Here is a 20,884-nt window from a genome sequence, read left to right as displayed (position 1 = left end):
ACATGATCATCACATGGGCTCTTGAGCTGGCAGAAACCCTTCCTTCTGCCTCGCGTTTCCTGTGGCAGAAGCTTAGCAGGAACGTCTGGCTAATGCCAGCTCAATGACGGATTCTGGCAGTGTCCAGTGGCACTCAGATTGGCTGAGGTCAGGGCTAGTTGGGTCAGGGCTAGTTGTTTTTCAGGTTTATTTGAACATGTTTCTTTTTAATTAAATTAAAAAGAAGACTTTTCTAACTCCTATTTGATCCATTTGTTTATCTCCATGTATGCGGTTGGGAAGAAAGAGAGAAAGAGAGGGAGGGAGAAAGAGAAAGAGCTGCCAATATTTTCATTCAGCGGTTCCCCCTTAGGTTATGTTTTCCTGGTTTTATTTAACATTCTTCCTTAAATATTTTACACCTAGACCTGTTAAATTATATTAATAGAGTTTGATAATTTCATTTTAAAATACAGGTGCTTAGGAAGATGTTTTTCATTATTACATTTTTTTAACCAGGTTAATGCTGTTAATAAATGATAAATGTTCTTAAAAGATATTTTAAATTAAGCCACATGGTAATTTTCTGGATTCTGATACAGTGAACTTGACCATTTGGGCCTTAGTTTTAGAAAGAGGAAGAGTGAAAAAAAACTAGAGGAAAGTTCTGTGAGCAGTTTTGCTGACATTGGCTGGTTTGGGGAAATTTTTAAATTTTATTTGTCTTAAGCAGTAGAATGAAGCTATGGGCTCTAAGCTGTTTTCAGCATTTTGTAGCAGCCCCTGGATCGCATGTGGTTTCATAAGTGTCAGACATGCCTTTGCACACGCAGGAGCTGAGTACTCCATTGTGGGTCATCTGAATGAAAGAACTCGTCTCCTGCAAGCAGAGATGGTTTACATACTTAGAAATCTCTGCTGTCTTTCAAACCATTGACTAAGTAAGTTTGAAACTTACGTAGTGTTTAAATATATGCACATGTATACATTTTCAGAAAAATCTGGCCAAGTTTTACATTTGATATATTTGTTTTGATTTTGTATATCTGCCATACTTTTGTTTCTTTCCTAGAAAGGGTAAGATTTTTAAAAATCTTTAAAAAATGAATTTATTAGGATCTGGCAAGTTTACTTCGGTAATATACTTTCTCCTCTCAGACACTGTAGTGAGGAAACGGGAGAAGATCAAATGATGTTCCCAGGAGTGTTAGTGAAACCTGGCATCTCCTAGAACCTGTCTTTCTCCTCCAACAGATGACAAGCCTCTGTAGTTGGTGCTTTCAGTCTGGATGGATTTTTTTGTTTGTTTTGTTTTGTTTTTTAATTACATTTTGGATGGAATTTTTTGACGTGAGAACCATGGTTCAGGCTCTTTCCCTTTCCTTCAGCAAAACTGGCTTGCTTAAACATGGTCTCATCTCTGCAGCTGTTCCTTTTTTATTTAACTTTTTTCTTTAAATTTTTTTTACAAGTTTAAAACACACCTTGCAGCATATGGGATCTTAATTCCCCGAACAGGGATCAAACCCATACCCCTTGCATTGGAAAGTAGAGTCTTAACCACTGGACCACTAGGAAGATCCCTTTGCAGCTGTTCTTAAACAGACGTTTTGGAGTGCAGAACTCCTGATCCTAAAATGTAAAAGTCCACACTGGAGTTGGGAATCATATCTTTTCAAATTGGGCTTAGACAGTGGGAGGGGATAGGAGTAAAATACTTTGCAAGACATGCATACATTTGTTATTATAAAGAGGAAAATATTTTTCTTTATAAGTGATGATATATACATATAGATATAGATAGATAGATATCAAGCTAAATAAGTCAGTGTTTCTCTTGGGAAACAGAGTGGTAGGCATCCAGGAGTGTGAGTTTAATGGGGGAGAGAGAAGGATTTGGGAGGCGTAGAGGATCAGAACTGTGTATTTTAATAATAAAAATAGTATGAGACACATAAATGTACCACATACTTGGCGAGACACCTCTTGTGTATAATCTCATTTAGCTTCACAATAAAGGAGAGGTGTTATTATAGTAGGTGTTTACAGGCAGGGAAACTAAGAGAGCTTATGCAGCTTGCCTGTGATCACACAGCTGATGAGAGGCAGGATCAGAATTTGAACTCAGGTCTTTGACTCTAAAACATTAGTGCACTCTCACTCTGCACTGCTGTGCTGTACTCTGTTGACATACTGGTCTCTGGAAATGGCAGCCGAGGCTAAGGAAGTGGGAGTCTTCAACAGTTGTTCTTGTCATCACAGAACAACCCTTCTTAGCAGCCTAGCAGCTTTGTAGTGTGTTAAAGGTGGGAGCCAGCTCCTTTTTGTGTCCCAGGGAAACTCCCCTTGTTTAATTGGGTTTTATTCATAATGGTTTCAATCAGTGCATTTTAACAGCTCTCAAAAACAGTCACATTGAGGTTCATATGACAGGGACAGAGGAATAGGTGTAGCTCAAGGCTGAGGTACAGGAGCAGAGAGCCCTTGAGTGGTTCCTGGAAACCTCAGAGACCTGGGTTTTTGCACTGGGTTTGCATGTGGAATCTACAGCTTTCCCTCATGCCAGTGTTGAAGGCTTTCAGATTGGTAGAGAAGATTATTCTGGGCCAGGCTCATTCCTTAGGTACGAGGTTAAGTGTGTGACCTTAGATGTATCAGCTCTGAGTTCCAGTCTTGGCCACTTGCTGGGTGACCTTGAGCAGGTCACTTGATTGCCTGAGTTTCCTTATCAGTTAAACAGAGGTCATATTAATAACTACCTCATAGGTTGTTGTGAGGGTTAATGGAGCTAATACCTGTAAAGTGTAAGATCAGTCCTTGGCAGGAAGTGCTCACTGTTAACATAACCACCTTCTAAGCCTTAGAATAATCATAGTTACGATAGCACTGTACCCTGGGTCCGCTGGTTGGGTTAAATAGAACTTGGTCCTCTGATCTTGACTTTCCTGAAGGAGCAGTGTCCCTGTGTTCCTAACTCTTCACTGCATCGTTGATGTTTGCTCCTCATTCTAGACTCTGTCCCCCGCTGGCTGCACAGGCCGCTTAGTGCCTGCTTCCCAGCCCCTGTCCACCCTCCCTCCCGGGCAGCAGTACCAGCGGCCCCTGCACAACTGTCTTTCTTTGGTCCCTGTGACCGTCTCTCCAGAGTCTCTGCCCACCATTCTTGATTGTTTTCTTGTCCTGGCACCCTTTGGTGCCTACCCCTTAAGTCTAATTCCACAGGAACCCTTCTCTGGTTAGTCTACTAGCTTGCTGGGCAAGGTCACTGCAACACAGCCTGGCCATTTCAGAATCTATTTCTAGCCCTCATCTCTAGGTCCTTATTCCAAACGACTTTTGCCTCTTATCACTGTGGAGAGTGAGTTTTCCGCTCTTACCTGGGCTACTGCAGCACCATCCTAAGCAGTCTCCCTTTCGTCGGGGGATTGTCTTTCACCCTTCTGTCCATTCTTTACCCTCAAGCTACCACATCCAAACCTTCCCTCTCTCCCTCCCTGTCTTCAGATGCTTCTTTGGCTCCCTGTAACCGCACAGCAGAGATGAAACCCCTCAGTAGGGCACGCAAAGCTCTTTGTGAGCTGAGTCTCAGCCTACTCCTCTAGTTTCGTCTTCAGCTGGTCCAGTGTGCCAGGCCCTCCACACATCTCGAGACTTTGCTGTGCCATTCCTGCTGCCAGGAATCTCATGGACCCCTTGTCCTGGAAAATGGCCTTCCCAGCAGATGACTTTGAAGACTGACCTCAGATCCGAGGAATCTGACGCCTTTCCTTTGTTCGTTTTCTCTCCTGACCAGAGCACGCAGACACCCTGCACTCTTGTTGGTCAGAGCTCTGAGGGGCAACGTGTGGAATTTTCTTGCCTCTCTGTGCACCGTGAGCTCCGAGAGCAGGTTTTCTTTGTCTCCAGTGCCCAGCACCTTGCCTGGCCTCATTCACTGTTTGACAACTCGGTGTTAAATGAAGGACTGACCAGAATGTCACGTACCCCCACTGTGTGCTTGATTGTCCCTCCCAGATCTGTGCCCTGCCATCAGCACCTTAGCTTGGGGCAGTGCCATCATGAGTCATCCGGTCTAGGGTCCAGCCGTCTTGGACTCCTCCTCCTCCCTCATTCACTCAAGCCTGATGTTTTTGCCTCAACAGTACCAGGCAGATCTCTGCTACCTTCTCTACTTTCTGGCTCGGCTTCAGCCTTTTCTCTCTCTCACTCAACTTCAGGTGGTCTCCTGACCCTCATGTCATCCTCTTTCTTCCTTCAAGGTTTCTTTTGCCACACAGCCACTTACGAAATTCTGCTCACATCTGACCTTGTTTTTCTCCTGCCCAGGTTCCTCAGGGCTTCCCTGGTACCTGCAGAGTACTGTCGGAGTCCTCAGCAGGTACCCCTCAGGGCCTGCCCCAGTCAGGGCTCTCTAACCTCTATCCTTGCCGCGCTCCACACTCCTCCGTCTGTGTGCCTCCCCCAGCCTGGGCTCCTGATCCCGTCAGCTTGGGGGTAGTGCTGTGATGGATGAGACTCTCAGCCACTTGACTTGAGGCAACACTCCTGGCCAGATGTTTGGTGGAGATCAAAGCAGTGCCTACGCTGTGACGGTGACCCTAGTGGATTTCCTCTGCCCCCGCTCCCGGCCTCTCCTTTCCTGTCCAGGGGCCTTCAAGCGGTTTCAGGTGACAGCTGCAGTTGGTGAGTGCTCCATGCCACCAGGAGGTAAACAGTCCTTTGTCCAAACCTCAGTTTTCCTTCTGGGTTTGTCAGCCACTCGTCTTTCTGCTCAGCACCAGCCTTGCGAAGCACTATTTAAAATAGAACATTCTGTCAGTAAACCCTTCGTCAGGTTCTCTCTCTTAAGGATTCTTAAGACACATCTGATAATGTAGATAGTAACCCGAGAGCTATTCCAGAGTGCTGAAGGACTCTACTCTCAGAACTCCATTATTCATAGAATCTACATTTTAGACGACTGCTTTTGCTGAACTACAGCTAGAAAAATACAGAATTTATGCTGATATTTATAGGCTCTATGGGGCCTGCCCACGGAGTACGACTAAGTACAGTTTTGGACTTTGGATAGGAATAGTATTGGATTGGCCAAAAAGTTCATTTGGGTTTTATAAATGAACTTTTTGGCAAACCCAGTATATTGTTAAGAACTTGCACTTTAGATTTTGAGTCTGACAGATCTGAGTCAAGTTGTTGCTGTTCCGGTTACTAATTGTGTAGTTATAGAAGAACCTTTCTCCTCATTTGTGTGAGAGGAAGAATATTCTCTACACTGTAAGTGCCTTATAAGGATTAAATGTGATGATATATAAACAATGCTTAACAGCAATTCAGGTACCTAGAAAAGACTCAGTAAATATTAGCAGCTACTTTTATTATTGTTACTACTAATATTTACTCTTCACACAAGTTCCAGTTTTACAGGTCTTATTGCAGAGATAATTAGGCAGGCTTACCTCACAGGGTGTGGATTAATTAATTGATGTTGGTAAAGCGTTTCATGAAACCTTTGTGTACAATAGATTAAGTATGAGTTAAGATTAAAGTTGGTCTAGTTTAAAAAGATGTGCTCTGTATAGGGGAGTTTCATTTCTTCTCAGGGCAGGCGACAGGCCATTTTGTAACATGTATTGTTTCTGTCCTTGGTGGAGTCATGCTGGTAGAACAGAATCTTGGTGCCTGGAATCACACACATCTGAAATACACAGCATTTTCAGGAACTGTTTCTAGTAGAGACCTGGCAGAGGCCACTGTACACAGGAGTTTTGGAAGCAGTTGTGTGTATTGTTTGCTCTGCCCCTTCTCCCTGAGCCTCAGTGGAGTTGTGCGCATGGGACATGAGCACCCTCCCCCCCATGAACACCCCCCCACCCATAGGCCTGGGCACAGTCGGGTGCCAGCAGCTCCCTGTCAGGTATCTCCACTACATGTGAGGGTGCTTGCCAGGACCCTCTAAAGTAGAGAAGGATTCAAGCAGCCTGCGCCCCAGGCTTGTTATGAAAGCAGGGAGTGTGGTTATCATGTTGATTGGTCTCTAAGGAGGCAGATATGGGGCAGTAATATTTTAGACTTAGCTAAAATAAAGAAAAGAATGGACCAGAAGAGCAGAATCTGTTCCTGACTCTGCAGAGTTGTAGCTTCATGGAGACGCTCCTGAGGGAGGTGAGGCAGAAGACAATCTTGTGAGACATTTACTGTCTAAACAGGACCAGGACTTTATGGCCCTTGGACTGGGCTCTTATTTTTGTAAATAAAGTTTTATTGGAACAAAGCCACACTCATTTGCCCATGAATTATTTATGGCTGCTTTTGTGTCATGACAGAGACCATCTGTCCAATAAGTCAAAAATAATTGCTAATTGGCCTATTACAGGAAAAGTGTGTCATCTCTAGCCCAAAGTAGTGGTTCTCAGGTCTTTTCTCTTAGCAGGACTTAGGACTTAGAGAATAGTGTTTAAGAGCGTGGGTTTTAGACACAGACAGACCTGGACTCACATCCCAGCCCTGCTACTAACTAGCTGTGTGACCTTGGGCAGATGGCCTAATGTCTCTGTGCCTCCATTTCTTCTGTAAAGTCAAGTTAATAGTTAGAACCTGCCTTACAGGGTTGTCAGAATGAAATGACACAATGCCAAGAATGCACTTAGTGTGGTATCTGGCTTGAATTAAGTGCTCTGTAAATGTTCACTGCTATGGTTAGGATGATTCTGTGGGTCTGCAAATCATAGTCTCCATTGTGCTGCCTGGGGTGACTTGAACAGATCCATCTCAGACCCACTGCCGTGAACTCAAAGAAGAGAAATAGGGGGTTTTCTGATACAGCAGAGTAGCAGCTCAGTGAATGGGCTAAGACCCTCATTCCCCTGGACCCTCATCGTCAAAACAGCACTGCTGAAGATGGTCAGCAGACTATCTCCTGGCTGACTGCATCATCCCTGTCCACTCTGTATTCTATTCCCCCTTGTTTGTTATGTTGCCTTATACAATTAGGAAGTATTTTTGTCCTTACGCTGTGATCCCAGGTATTGTTTAAAAACTTGAAATTTAGATGAATCTTCTAACCCTGTTTGTTCCTCCATTCATCAAGCACTTGTGGAGTGCTTCTCTGTGCTAAGAACAGTTGCACACTCCTGTCTAGATCCAGGGACACAGTGCTTTTGGATTTGTTCCTTTGCCTCCCTCTTGGTTACATGACTGCCAGCTCTAGTTTGTTTTCAAAGTGGTGGCATCCCAGTAGAATGCCAAAGCTAGGAATTTTCATTATGTTTGCCTGACTTTATTCTGGGGGAGAAGAGAGCATACCACGTTTCAGGATCTACTGATGGCTGTTTCTTGGGACAGATAAAGGAAATTGGGGAATAGGTTGACCAGTTATCTGCAAAGAAGGCCAAAAAACCATAGGATTGGGCTCTGATGGATCTTGCAAAGGAGGCTCATGAAAAATAAAACAAGCCCCTGCAGAACTCAGGCCTTCACCCCTAAGGCACAGCAAACCCAGGAGAATTAGAACAGCAGTGGAGGTCAAGGCTGGCCAGTACCCTCCCCTCATCTGGCATCTCCCCTCATTCCTCTCTTAGTAGTATACCCCAAACCTAAAGAGAAGCCTTAACTGAGCTATAGAAATATAAGACATGTTTTCTTTTTTTTTTAATTAGTTTATTTTCTGTTTTTTAACTTTACAGTATTGTATTTGTTTTGCCATACATTGACATGAATCCACCATGGGTGTACATGTTTTCCCCCTCCAGAACCCCGCTTCCAGCTCCCTCCCCATCCCATCCCTCCAGGTCATCCTGGTGCGCCAGCCCCGAGCACCCTGTATCATGCATTGAACCTGGACTGGCGATTCGTTTCACATATGATAATTTACATGCTTCCATGTCATTCTCCCGTATCATCCCGCCCTCGCCCTCTCCCATAGAGTCCGCAATACTGTTCTATTTATCTGTGTCTCTTTTGATGTCTCGCATACAGGGTTATCTTTACCGATTGACTAAATACCGTATACATGTGCTAGTGTGCTGTATTGGTGTTATTCTTTCTGGCTTACTTCACTCTGTATAATAGGCTCCAGTTTCGTCCACCTCATTAGAACTGATTTGAATGTATTCTTTTTAATGGCTGAGTAATATTCCATTGTATATATATACCACAGCTTCCTTATCCATTCGTCTGTTGATGGGCATCTAGGTTGCTTCCATGTCCTGGCTATTATAAACAGTGCTGCAATGAACATTGGAGTACACGTGTCTCTTTCAAGTCTGGTTTCTTGCATTCCCACCAACAGTGTAATAGGGTTCCCTTTTCTCCACACCCTTTCCAGCATTTATTGCTTGTAGTCTTTTGGATAGCAGCCATTCTGACGGGCATGAAATGGTAGGTCATTGTGGTTTTGATTTGCATTTCCCTGATAATGAGTGATGTTGAGCATCTTTTCATGTGTTTGTTAGCCATCTGTATGTCTTCTTTGGAGAAGTGTCTGTTTAGCTCTTTGGCCCACTTTTTGATTGGGTCGTTTATTTTTCTGGAATTGAGCTGCAGGGGTTGCCTGTATATTTTTGAGAGTAAGTCTTTATCCGTTGCTTCATTTGCTATTATTTTCTCCCATTCCGAAGGGTGTCTTTTCACCTTGCTTATAGTTTCCTTTGTTGTGCAAAAGCTTTTAATTTTAATTAGGTCCCATTTGTTTATTTTTGCTTTTATTTCCAATATTCTGGGAGGTGGGTCATAGACAATCCTGCTGTGGTTTATGTCGGAGAGTGTTGGAGAGTGTCAGACATGTTTTCTAGGCCGGATGTGTTGATGGTGGGAGGATAGTCATAGACAGCTGCTGTGTAGCCAGAGATTAGAGGGAGAAGGATGAAAGTGGACCATGTCTGCCAGTGAAAAACAGTACCAAAAGGACCTTCTCAGGCATTGTAGCTGTGCTTCTGAATTACCATCCGTCATTGGTAACACAGTGATAACACATGGGTAACACTGACCTAGTGCTGTGTTTTTGGTAGAATCCGACTATGTGTCATGTCGTAAAGCTGTTTACAGATGGGCCACAGAGTCCTGCATGCCCTCACTCTGCCTGCCTTGCCAGGCTTGTCTCACTTCCATACCCTGTACCCCAAGCTCCAGCTACACCCCGCTTTATAGCTTTTCAAACATGCTGGGTGCTTTTCTACATGCCCATCCCTCCTGGAAAGCTCATCCCTGTGGCCAGTTCCTGGTCTTTCTCCAGGGGTCTGTAAACATCTCTTCATTAGAGACCATCCAGCTCCTCCAGTCAGAGCCTCCTAATGCACCCAGTCTTTTCTCTGTGGGTCTCATCATGCTTGTAACTAATTTTTAATGTCTGCTTCCCCAACAAACCCTGTAAGGGCAGGGACCACCACACCTTGGTTGGATGTTTGGCCCATTTTAGTGGTTTACTACATTTATTTACTGACTGAATGACCAGAAGGAGCACTGATTTATAAATGGTGGGTATGAGAAAAGCTTTTTTTAAAAAAAAAAATTTTTTTGTTTTGGTCTTGTTTTTCAAATAATTTCTGAACAAAGTATTTTATTATTTTATAGATACATATTATGTTTAAGGGATTCTCTGAGGTGGCATTATTTTCAGTGACTGTATGTGCACTGGAAAAATCTTACTTACTTTTCTCTTTTCCCTACAGAATGAAATGTGCCTGGCTACTCAACAGCTTTCTAAGCAACTTCTGGCATATGAAAAACAGGTAACTTGATATATATGTGGCATATGTCTTAAGAGACTCCTACGTGGAGTTCTTACAAAGGAATTTTCTAGGGGCATCCTTTAGAGACCTTCCTTGTTTCCTTTGTTTTTTTCCATAGGCCAGTTCCATTTTTTCTTTTTCTTGCCTTTTCCTATCCACTGATAAATTCTAACTGATGATTATCCCAAAGTCTTTATGATATATTCTTATGTAAGTATTCTTAAAATTAGCTTACAAAAGTAATCAACTGCTCTGAGGGTTCATATTTTTTGAGGGACTGCAAGTGCATCAACACTAAGAATTCCAGACGATAAACTGAAAGATACTGTTACATCTAGACAGAAGGGTGATGACCAACAACGGGATAGCCCGGGAAGGGCAGCTGACAGTGTGGCTGGGGCAGAACAAGGGAGAGCTCTGGTTCTCTGCAGTCAGACACGCTGACATCACGTGCTCTTGGGAGGAGAGGAAGTCAATATGGAAGGCAGTGTGTTGTGGGATGATGCTATAGTGCTGAATCCCCTGGCATTCAACTAACACCTGGCACTTTTTTCTTTGGTCTTAGAATTTTGCTCTTGGCAAAGGCGATGAAGAGGTCATTTCTACACTCCACTATTTTTCTAAAGTGGTGGATGAGGTAAGATGGCAACATGGCAAATTTTTTTTTGATTGAAGGATAAAGGTTTTACAGAATTGTGTTGGTTCCTGCCAAACATCAACATGAATCAGTCATAGGTATACACAGCAAATTTTTATTTGATTCTTTTTTTGAACTTTCTTTCATCTTTATTTCAGCCTACTTTTTATTTTTAGGTATCTACTTAAATATCTGAGAAGGTATCTTAACTTTATCTTCCAAGGCTCATTTCATAAATGAGGTTGTATGCGGTTATGTTTGATTTTGGCTTGAGGGGAGAGACTTTGGTACACATAAGCAGTAGACTGAAAGAAAGACTTCTAAGAATTCAGTTTACTAAGGAGGAAGAATTAGTGTCTTGGGGATACTGTAATAAAGTTACACATAGGTGGCCGAAAACAATGGAAATGTATTCTCTCACAGTTCTGGAGGCCACAAGTATGAAATCACGTTGTTGGCAGGGTCACGTTCCCTCTGGAGCATCCAGGGGAGAACCTGTCCTTGCTTCTCCCAACTTCCGGTGACTCTGGGTGTGCCTTGACGTGTGGCAGCGTCGCTCCAGTCCCTACCCCTGACCTCATGTGGCCTTCTCTCCCCACCCTACCACCGTGTGTTTTCTTCATGTCCGTGTCTGTCTTCTTATTAGAACTTGTCAGTGGATTTAGGGCACACCTGGATAACCCAGAGTGATCTTATTCTGAGATCCTGTATTGTATCTGCAAAGATCCCTTTCCCTAAAATTCACATGATATAGACATAACTTTGCAGGGAGTGTGAGTCATCCCACTACAGAGAGATTCTGACAACTGTTCTTACGGCTCTGTTGTATAATATATTTGGAATATTTGTGAAAAGCAGGTATGGTATAGGAAAAGTGCCTAAATCCTAATTGTAAAACACTTAAGAGCTCAGGTGCTACTGGTGCTGGACAGCACCCTCTGCCAAATTAGATGAGCATAAACGACTTCATATTTCAAGGAGTTTGTAGTACTTAGAATAATCTTCAGAGAATAAGCAAACAAGACAGTGTACAGGTGCCATCTCACTGCAACCATTGAATGAAGGTGACACTGGCTTCAGTTTATAAAATGAGAAACTAACGTTCACATAAATTTGTGCCAATTGTTTGTTCATTCAGTTCACCAAGTTGATATTCATTCAACAAATACTGACCACCTGCTGTTTAGCAGATGCAGTTCGAGGCACTAGGGATGTAGATGCAGACTGTCCAGTTGGTAGTGAGCTTTATCCTCTGTTCCATTGCTGGGGCTCTTTGTATAATGTTATAGATGCATGTCTAGTCCACAAGAGGAGGAAGATGAATGGAAAATGGAATTAGAGAAGAGCAACAAGTAATTTTGTTGAAAGTGAGAAGAATTTTTCTTAATTAACAGTAAATGAGTAACCTGGGGGGAGAAGCAATAGTCTGCATTCACTGAAGTTATGTTTTCTTGACCAAAAGAGAGTTGCTAAGGAAATGTGGTTATTTGTCAAAACCCTAAGTTAGGATTTCTACTTTAAGATCTTTACTCATAGCTATATTGTCCTGGGCAGGAATGATGATTCTTTTTTTTTTTAATGAATTGATTTTTATTGAAACATAGTTGATTTTTCAGTGTTAGTTTCTGGTATGCAGCAAAGTGATCCAGATATATATTTTTTCTTTCATATCCCTTTCCATTATAGTTTCTTACACAATATTGAATATAGTTTCCTGTGCTTCTTTAGTAGGACCTTGTTGTTTATTTTATATGTAGTAGTTTATATCTGCTAATCTCAAACTCCTAACTTATTCCTCCACACCTTTTCCTCTTTGGTAACTTTAAGGTTGCTTTCTACGTCTGTGAGTCTGTTTCTGTTTTGTAAATAAGCTCATTTGTATCATATTTTAAATTCCATGTATAAGTGATACCATATGATTTCCATAGTAGCTGCACTAGTTTACATTCCTACCAGCGGTATAGGAGTCTTCTCTTTTTTCCACACCCTCTCCAGCATTTATTATACCTCATTATAGTTTTCATTTGCATCTCTCTAACAATTAGTGATGTTAAGCATCTTTTCATGAACCTATTGGCCAGTGATGATTCTTTCAGTGGGGAGTGATCATTCCACTTTGGAAGCTTGGAAGTGTGATTTTTATAGGCAGTATCATAGCCTCCTGGAAGCTTAGCACTGTGAGTTTTCACACAAGCCTCTTGATGTCAAGAGTTAAGCCAGTGAAAGCAGTTAACTCAGGTGGGAAGTGGAGAGTAACTTTTGAGGTAGTTTTCTCTACCTGGGTCTATATCAGGTTGACAATTTTTCAAAAGAAGTAATTTGACTCAGAAATTGAAAAATCCAACTAAAAGTAGAGATTTGTGTCACTTACATTTAATAGGATGTGTTGGAGTCAGATCTTTGATGTTATAGGCATATAGAGATTTTTATCCTTGATGATTTCACCAAAAGCAAGGTTTCTAGATTACTTATTTTTAGTGCATCTGAGACAGGAAATATTTGACATTATTGATTCCATTGCCCAGTGTGTGTCAGGCCCTCTGTCTGCTCTGAGTGTTACTTATTCACGTTGTTGTTTTATCCTCAGAAGAGTCATGCAAGGAACATGCTGTGATGCCCATTTTCTGGGTGATGATACTAAAGTGCCAAGAGGTGGTCTGTGCTCTTTGCACACTTCTCAGCAGAGGTGGTGTGTTTGAAAGTGATTATCCCTTACCTCCCAAAGCCCCAAAGGAAAGAGTTGGCGACACAGATCCCTTGATCCTTAAGAAGAAATTAGGAAGAAAATGAATAATTCGGAAATTTGCCATTCCTGAGGTATATAACCTTTGGAAAGAAAACCATTTAACCTCTCTGTGTTTTGGTTTTTTTCATCTGTAAATGACAGAAGCAGGATAGTCCACTTAACCAAGCTGTTATAAAGATTAAATTAAATAATTAGAGCATTTGATGCAGAGCCAATTCATTGAATTCATCTAATTAACTGTTAGTAAGGAAAAAAAGGTACATTTCTTATTGCAGTTATTCAGGAAAAGTAGTTAACACATTCTGTCCCAATGCATTTTTTGGCATGGCTGTCTTCATGTGCTCCCCCACAGGGAGAAAAAAAGAACAACTGCCATTCTTTGGCTTGATTGAAAGATAAGGGGAACATTGACTGCTTGGCCAGCTGCTCCCTTGCCTGACAGATGGTTGACCTTAGGCCAGTTTTTAATCTTCTCAGAGCAGCCTATGCAAGCACGACCCTAAAGGACCAGATCTGTTGGGAGATCTGTGTACAAAAGGGGCAGCGGGCATGTGACTTTGATCACTGCTGAAAGAAACGTCGCCAAACATTTACCCAAAAAAACAGTCACTGGGTGGTTTCTCCTGATACACCCAACAGGAATCCCAGAGCATCCTCATAGTATCTGGAAGTCTGGGCCTTCCACTGTGTTCATTACCAACTACCACACGCTTAATGTTTTGGCCACTTTGTGAGCCTGAAGACAAACTCTGTATCCCAGACAATGTGTCAAGAAGAGCGTGAACTTTAGATCCCAGTAGCCAGGGATTAACATCCTAGCTGTTCCACTTATTTGCTCTCTAGATTTAGAGATTTATTTGCCCACCTATAAAACAGGATAATAAATAATACCCATCTGACAGAGTGGATGGGAACTAAGTGATATAAAAGCACAGAAAGCTGGCACCCAAAGTGATGCATGAGGTGCTCCAAAGTGTTAGTGCTCGTGGTGATGATTTTTATTTCTCCTAGACCTTTTACAAAGACAGGATTTAGTAAGGCCGTGAGATGGAAGAGAGGAAAGAATCAAGAGCTGTTAAAATTCTCTGGTGAGGAGGAGCATATCTGAATATAGCCTTCTTGCTCCTGGAAAGGTCTGCAATATGGCTGGGTTGTCTCCGCATGGAGCTTTCTCTCTCCAGAGCAGTTCCCAGGTCCCCAGTGCCTCCACTTGCAGGGAAGGTAGGTTCCCAGCAGGCCAGTCTGTAAGGTATGACCTCAGCCCCGTCTGAGCGCGCACGCAGGCCTGGCAGAGCGCCAACCTCGCTGCCCACACAGCAGAGCCCGCTCCTTCTCTGGGTGCCTGTGGCTCACATCGAGAACACAGAGCCAGAATTTGCACGGTAAACAAACCACAGCCATATGGGCTCAGAAACTCCTTTAGCAAACCTAAGTGGTGTCCTGGTCAGTTAGAACCTTGCCTTTAGTTTTTAATACCTCTTAGCCTATGTCACCTCTTAGCCTATGTCAGGAGAAGGCAATGGCACCCCACTCCAGTCCTCATGCCTGGAAAATCCCATGGACGGAGGAGCCTGGTGGGCTGCAGTCCATGGGGTCGCGCGGAGTTGGACACAACTGAGCGACTTCACTTTCACTTTTCACTTTCACGCCTTGGAGAAGGAAATGGCAACCCACTCCAGTGTTCTTGCCTGGAGAATCCCAGGGACGGGGGAGCCTGGTGGGCGGCCGTCTCGGGGGTCGCACAGAGTCGGACACGACTGAAGCGACTTAGCAGCAGCAGCAGCAGCAGCCTATGTCATTTACTGCTTTATGAAGGGTAATTTATTTGCTAACAAGTCTTAACTGAACTCTTTAACCACATGGAACTGTTCTGTGTGATCGCTCAGTGAAATAAGACAGTGTCAGAAATAGTAGGTATAATTTTCTTCAATAGATTTCTCTTTCTTTCAGCTTAATGTTCTCCATACAGAGCTGGCTAAACAGTTGGCAGACACAATGGTTCTACCAATTATACAATTTCGAGAAAAGGATCTTACAGGTAAAGTATCTGAGTTTAGTGCCATATACTTTCAGAATATTAATTCTTTTAATATTTTTTTCTGCAACTATTTAAGTGTGTGGCTCATTGAGAAATACCCTCTTTTTTAGCTTTTATTAAATCCTCACAGTGTTCTTGGCTCACCTAAAGGAAGTCAAAGGCTAATAAGAAAACAGAGTTGGAAACAATTGTAATGTGACGAGAGCAGCAGGATAGAGCTGTACAGAAAAAAGAAACAGCACAGAAAGGCGTGATTACCCTTTTGAGGGCAGGGTGCCAAGGAAGGCTTCCTGGAGAAGAAGATGATATCTGAGCTGGGTTTTGATAAATAAATGTTCACCAAGTAGACAGAGATAACAGGATATTACAGGTGGTTGTTGATCAGTCGCTAAGTCGTGTCCAAACACAAACGTGACCCCATGGACTGCAGCATGCCAGGCTTCCATGTCCTTCACTATCTCCCGGAGTTTGCCCAAACTCATGTTAGGGGCATTTGTAAAGGCACGCTGTTCTTGTGGATCCATGAATACTTTGGAATGTAAGTGGGAAGCTTCAGGAGGAAAGGTCAAAGTGGGGACCATGTGGTATCCGTGTCGATTCTGTGATATAGCTGTGAACAACAGTGGAGCTCACATCTGGTGGGAGGGAGTACCTGTGACTAGTTCAGAGAGCCTAGTTGCTCTTTGGGGTTAATTTTGGTTCTTCAACTAAAATAAAACTTTAGAATAATTTTATATCATCTGAAATGAAGGTAGTGAAAAAATAAATATAACATAATCTTGAAAAAACTTAGTTGATAACTACTTTTGGGAAGTGGATTTTCTAGTCCTTTTGTCCATTTTTATTTCATTGAAAATATTCATTGCTCAGAGAGTAAAGAATTGTATTTTCTACAATACCAATATAAAAAATTGCAGGACAGAAAGTCTGAACCTGACTACTGAAAGATCTGTTGCTCAGGATAGTACTTCCTCTTAAAAAATACAACACCTTAAAGTTTTCTTTTTAGGCAGAAAAGATGCCATTCACGGAAGGCCGAATTTTAAATATGAAGCTTTCTTCCCCCTCACTTTGAGATCCCCTGTGATTATGTCACCTGAAGCCTACCAGAGAAACGGCAGAACTGGCATAAACTCTACCCAAGGGCAGTTTGGCAGCAGTAACACTTGATAAATAAAAAATAATACACAGTATGTCAGCTTGTATGAAGAGAAATCTCGATTGAGCAGAATTTTTTATGTTTTTTAGTGTTGCTCATCTATAATCGCATGTAAATCCCAGACCTAAATACAGTCGTGTCGTGTGCTGTTTATCCAGTGGTAACTGAAAACGTCATTGAGTGCGTTTTAAAAAAAGATTTTCTCTAAATGAAAATATTAGAAACATGTAGGGGTGTCATTTAAAAAACAAACTCTTAAGTCTTTTGGAGACAGAAGAATCCCCCTGACGACTTGTATGGTCAGACTGATGTTTCTCAGGTTTGTTGATGGGAACCTCAGCTTGAGAGTGCCCTGCAGCCTTATGACATGGCCTTTGTTAGTCCAGAGGGCTCAACTTGTGGAGTAGTAGTATTTACCAGGATGATAATTTTTTTTTAAGAGAATAAAAATATCCAGTAGTAGTGAAAAGAGAAGTCTCTTAATAGCCATGAAAAAAGTTGTTATCCTTTTCTGATGACACCAAGACAGAGATTTGAAGGTTTTGCCTTGGGTCATACTGACTCTTATAGTGACCCCATGGACTGTAGCCCACCAGGCTCCTCTGTCCATGGGATTTCCCAGGCAAGAATACTGGAGTGGGTTGCCATTTCCTCCTCCAGGGGATCTTCCCAACCAAGGGATTGAAGCTGGGTCTCCTGCATTGGCAGGGGGGTTCCTTACCACTGAACTATCTGGGAAGCCTGCTTACCCACCAGTATAAGTACATAATCTGAATGAAGATAATATAAGAGTTTTTAAGCAAGTGATTTAAAATTGATAAGGAAAAAACTCTAAAACTACTCCAGTGGGAAGTAAAAGATGAGTAAGAAAGAAAAATTAAAGAATAGAAAGGCAGAAAGTAGCCCCCATATTAGAAAGAATAACAAGTGTGAAGAATAACAAAATGTGAAGAGAAATTTATAAGCTGGAGGCAGTTTTGAGACAAAAAACAACATAGAAAATGTGAAAATGCTTTTCTTTGTTGATAAAGTAAAAATGGATTATTTTAGAATTGTAGAACGTGTCGCTTCCTTTTAAATATCTCTGTGCTTTTAAGTTTTTCACCTTGGACAGTCATTGCTCTCTAACATTGGCTTTGTTTTTTTGGTCTTAGACCTTGCTAAGCCGTCTTTATACATGATGTGTGTGGCACCTACATGGGATAATATTTATTGGTGTTGGCTTGCTGCAAGTACAGTATACTAGATCACTTCAGATTTTTTTCATTAAAGCAAGCATCCCCAGTCACCAGGACCTGGGAGTGCTGGTGAAGACTTTCGCCTTCCATGTACATATCTTTATTTTCCTGGGAAAGCACAGAGCTCTGGGTTGGCATACTTTCTTTTTCTTTAAGATGTTTCTTTTCTCTTATTCAGAAGTAAGCACTTTAAAGGATCTTTTCGGACTCGCCAGCAGCGGTAAGCATCTTCTCTGGTCTTGGTATAAGGGTTTAGTTTGTCATTGGGTAGAGATGCTGAATGAATGTTTTTGCCTTTCAACCCATCTGGGTGCTAAAATATCTGTTTATTTTTAGAGCATGACCTCTCAATGGCAAAATATAGTAGGCTTCCTAAAAAAAAGGAGAATGAAAAGGTAAGAAATCCTACCTTCCGTGTTATTTTTCACTTCATTTATTTAAGCTCCTTTTATGTTTTCCTGTTATGAATTTGTGGCATTGCGGGTATCCTGATGAATTCTTTTTTTTTTTTCTACACATGAATTTTTAAAAATATTTATTCCAAATCTCTTTAAGTAGATTTCTGCTTCTCTGTTCTAGCTTTTCAAACTGGTTTATTAAACATGAACTTGGAACCATTATAAAATGATAATCATGTAATGATTCTAACTTAAGCTTGATACCTCATATGATTATCTGAATCATACATACTCAGGCACTTGATCTCCTTGCCCTGGATGTGGACTCTGATTCTTGTAACTCATGTTTTCTAGCTTCTTAGCTGCTATAGAGAATATCGGGGACTTCCCTATAGCTCAGATGGTAGAGAATCTGCCTGCATTGCAGGAGACCTGGGTTCAATCCCTGGGTCAAGAAGATCCCCTGGAGAAGGAAATGGCAACCCACTCCAGTATTCTTGCCTGGAGAATCCCATGGACAGAGGAGCCTGGCGGGCCACAGTCCATGGGGTCACAAAGAGTTGGATACAACTAAATGACTAACACACACACATAGAGAATATCGAATATTTTCAGGTATATAACTTTTACTTCCATTCCATGATTTCCTGGGATACAGTCTTATGAGTGAACCAGAATGTTTATGGCTTTGAATGCATGCTGCCATATTGTTTTCCTAAAGGATTGTAGTTCTTTGTAGTGCTGCCAGCAGAAAGTCTTGTCTTCACCCTCACAAACACTGAGATACCATTAATCTTGGTATTTTTAATTTGACTTTTTAAAAACTTGAGGGAGAACCTTATGATTTTTGTCACAAATATTGCTCTAATGAGTAAACAAACATGTTTTGAAGTTGCCAGCTCGTACAGAACTGCCGCTTTGGACAGCTTGCCATTGGTTTTCCTTTCCCCTTTTAACTAGGTGAAGACTGAAATTGTGAAGGAGGTGGCTGCAGCCCGGCGGAAACAGCACCTTTCCTCCCTTCAGTATTACTGTGCCCTCAATGCACTGCAGTACAGGAAGCGCGTGGCCATGATGGAGCCCATGCTGGGCTTCGCCCATGGACAGGTAGGGCGGTCCCCCTGCCCCGAGCCTCAGACCTGACTAGCCGTGGAGAACAGCATGGTGTTCTGCTGACATAGCCCCTAGGAGACATGGAAGCATCATCGGAGAAAGAAACACAGATGTACAGCCTTCCTGGAAGCTTCCAGATGCAGCCCTTGGAGAGCTTCCAGAGGGGCTGGGTCCTCAGTAGCTGGACTTGTTAGGCTGTATGTGCAGGAAACAATGGCCCGTTCCCAGGAGTCCTGTGGGGAGGAGCCGGCATGGCCTTTGTGTCTGATTCCAATGAAAGCCAGGCCTGGTCCAATTTTCTGAGAAGCCTCTGACTCCCAGATTGGTGGACCTGGGCCTGCAACCCAGGACTCGGCATGTTCCTTTGTATTCTATGTGAGAAGAGCTCTTCTCACAAGATAACCTTGCTGAGGTTATTGCCAGCACCTTGGCTTCTGGGGCATGGGGAAACGTTGCCACTGCCTGATGAAGTCTCTGTAGAATACTGATCCAGCTTCTTCCTCCCATTTCACGGGCTACCGAACACTGTCTGAAGGGAGGCTAGAGTTTCAGGATGGGGCCTTGACCTGGGACACTAGCCCTCACCCTCCACCCCTACCCTGCGTTTGCCCCACTTAGCTTGGCTTCAAAACCTCACTTGGGCACATGAGAAACACACCTGGTAATCTTCTCAGTTAACCTTCTAGGGACAGAAGGGAATGTGAGGAAGCAAAACGTTGAGAAGAAAAAAAGCAACTTTAAAAAAACCCCACATATAAGCATCTATTATTTTTAAAATACATTTAAAAAATACATATATTTCCAAAAAATAAAATATCCGTTTCATTCAAAAAGAGAATAAGAAGGACCCTTCACAAACATTTAAGCTCAGCTATCTTCTCAATATGTTTGTTACATTGTTTAGTGGTGGGGACAGTAAGGTTAGCTTATGTCTTTGGAGGTAATATTTAACTAGAGCAATATAATCTGTGTGTCAGCTGAGTAAAGCTGGATTAAACCAAAAACTAGCGCTGTCCAGCTGTGGGCTCCAATCCTCAGCAAATCCTTGGGCGCTGCCCAGCTTCCTTGGAAGGGGCACGTGTGTCTACTCGTGTATACTCACTCACACTCTGCTGCACTCCCCTCTTATGCTAAATACTGCCCCTCTGCCCCTGCCCTTGTCCTGGCATTGTTAGAGAATGCCAGTACTCCCTTGCTCTCTCTGACTAATACCTCTTCTTACATCTGACCTCATTGATTAGCAGTTCTTGCCTTTGCAGCAGTAATTCCTTCTCAGTTAGTGGCCCCAAGTCAGGGAAGGACCTGGACTCAGCATCTCAGAAAGATGAACAGCTCCATGCCTGATGGGTCAGTGCTTGGGGAGCTGGGTTGGTCAGAGGAGGGTCCTCACAAGGCTTGAAGGATGGGTTTGATACTGGCTGGTTTCACTGGCTTTCACGGCCAAGGATTCCAGCACGTCTCCCAACCTGGCCGCAGAGGGGAAGACAAGACATCGGGTGCAGTAGCACTGGTGTAGCCCCTGCACCTCGGAAGGCAGAGCAGAGCACACCATCCTTGTTGGGTGGTGGCAGCATCGTTTTCGAGGACTGAGGATGGCATGTTTCATTTTTGATATGGAAAGTATGCAGATTTCAAGACAGAAAGCTGGAGGAAAGTCTCATCCTGCAGACTTTTTAATTCTGATAAAAACTATAGTTCCTTCCTGTAAACGAGGTTGTTGTCTGACACTGAATCTTTGGATGATTCTGAAGCATTTGCTGTCCTCCTGCCTCATCAGCCCTCTGTACCCACTGCCCACGGAGCATCTGCTTTGATAGCAGATGGTTATGTGACCACAGTACTTCTGCTGTT

The 20,884-nt window shown here is 42.7% G+C and overlaps 2 protein-coding genes across 4 annotated transcripts in view; one reads left to right on the top strand and one right to left on the bottom strand.

Moving 5' to 3' along the window:
- APPL2 (adaptor protein, phosphotyrosine interacting with PH domain and leucine zipper 2) overlaps window positions 1-20,884 on the top strand; it is a 53,866-nt gene that overhangs the window by 10,723 nt on the left and 22,259 nt on the right. For 2 of the 3 annotated variants that reach the window (XM_081595661.1, XM_081595659.1), the window contains exons 3-8: window positions 9,645-9,704; window positions 10,270-10,341; window positions 15,038-15,125; window positions 17,701-17,742; window positions 17,859-17,917; window positions 18,881-19,027. In XM_081595661.1, the coding sequence (XP_081451787.1) occupies window positions 9,645-9,704; window positions 10,270-10,341; window positions 15,038-15,125; window positions 17,701-17,742; window positions 17,859-17,917; window positions 18,881-19,027 (468 nt within the window). Of the gene's footprint in view, window positions 1-9,644; window positions 9,705-10,269; window positions 10,342-15,037; window positions 15,126-17,700; window positions 17,743-17,840; window positions 17,918-18,880; window positions 19,028-20,884 lie in introns of all 3 variants that reach the window. The other variant, XM_081595660.1, reaches the window with a different exon arrangement.
- Window positions 1,890-20,884, bottom strand: part of WASHC4 (WASH complex subunit 4) — a 101,365-nt gene continuing 82,370 nt past the window's right edge. Inside the window, exon 34 of the mRNA XM_081595647.1 lies at window positions 1,890-4,772. The gene's annotated coding sequence lies outside the window, so the exon portion shown is untranslated. The remainder of the gene's footprint in view (window positions 4,773-20,884) is intronic.

This window comes from Giraffa tippelskirchi, chromosome 4 (genome assembly GCF_054371585.1).
Source record: "Giraffa tippelskirchi isolate mGirTip1 chromosome 4, T2T-mGirTip1v1.2.pri, whole genome shotgun sequence".
Lineage (NCBI taxonomy): Eukaryota > Metazoa > Chordata > Mammalia > Artiodactyla > Giraffidae > Giraffa > Giraffa tippelskirchi.
This window is presented reverse-complemented; position numbering and strand designations above follow the sequence as displayed.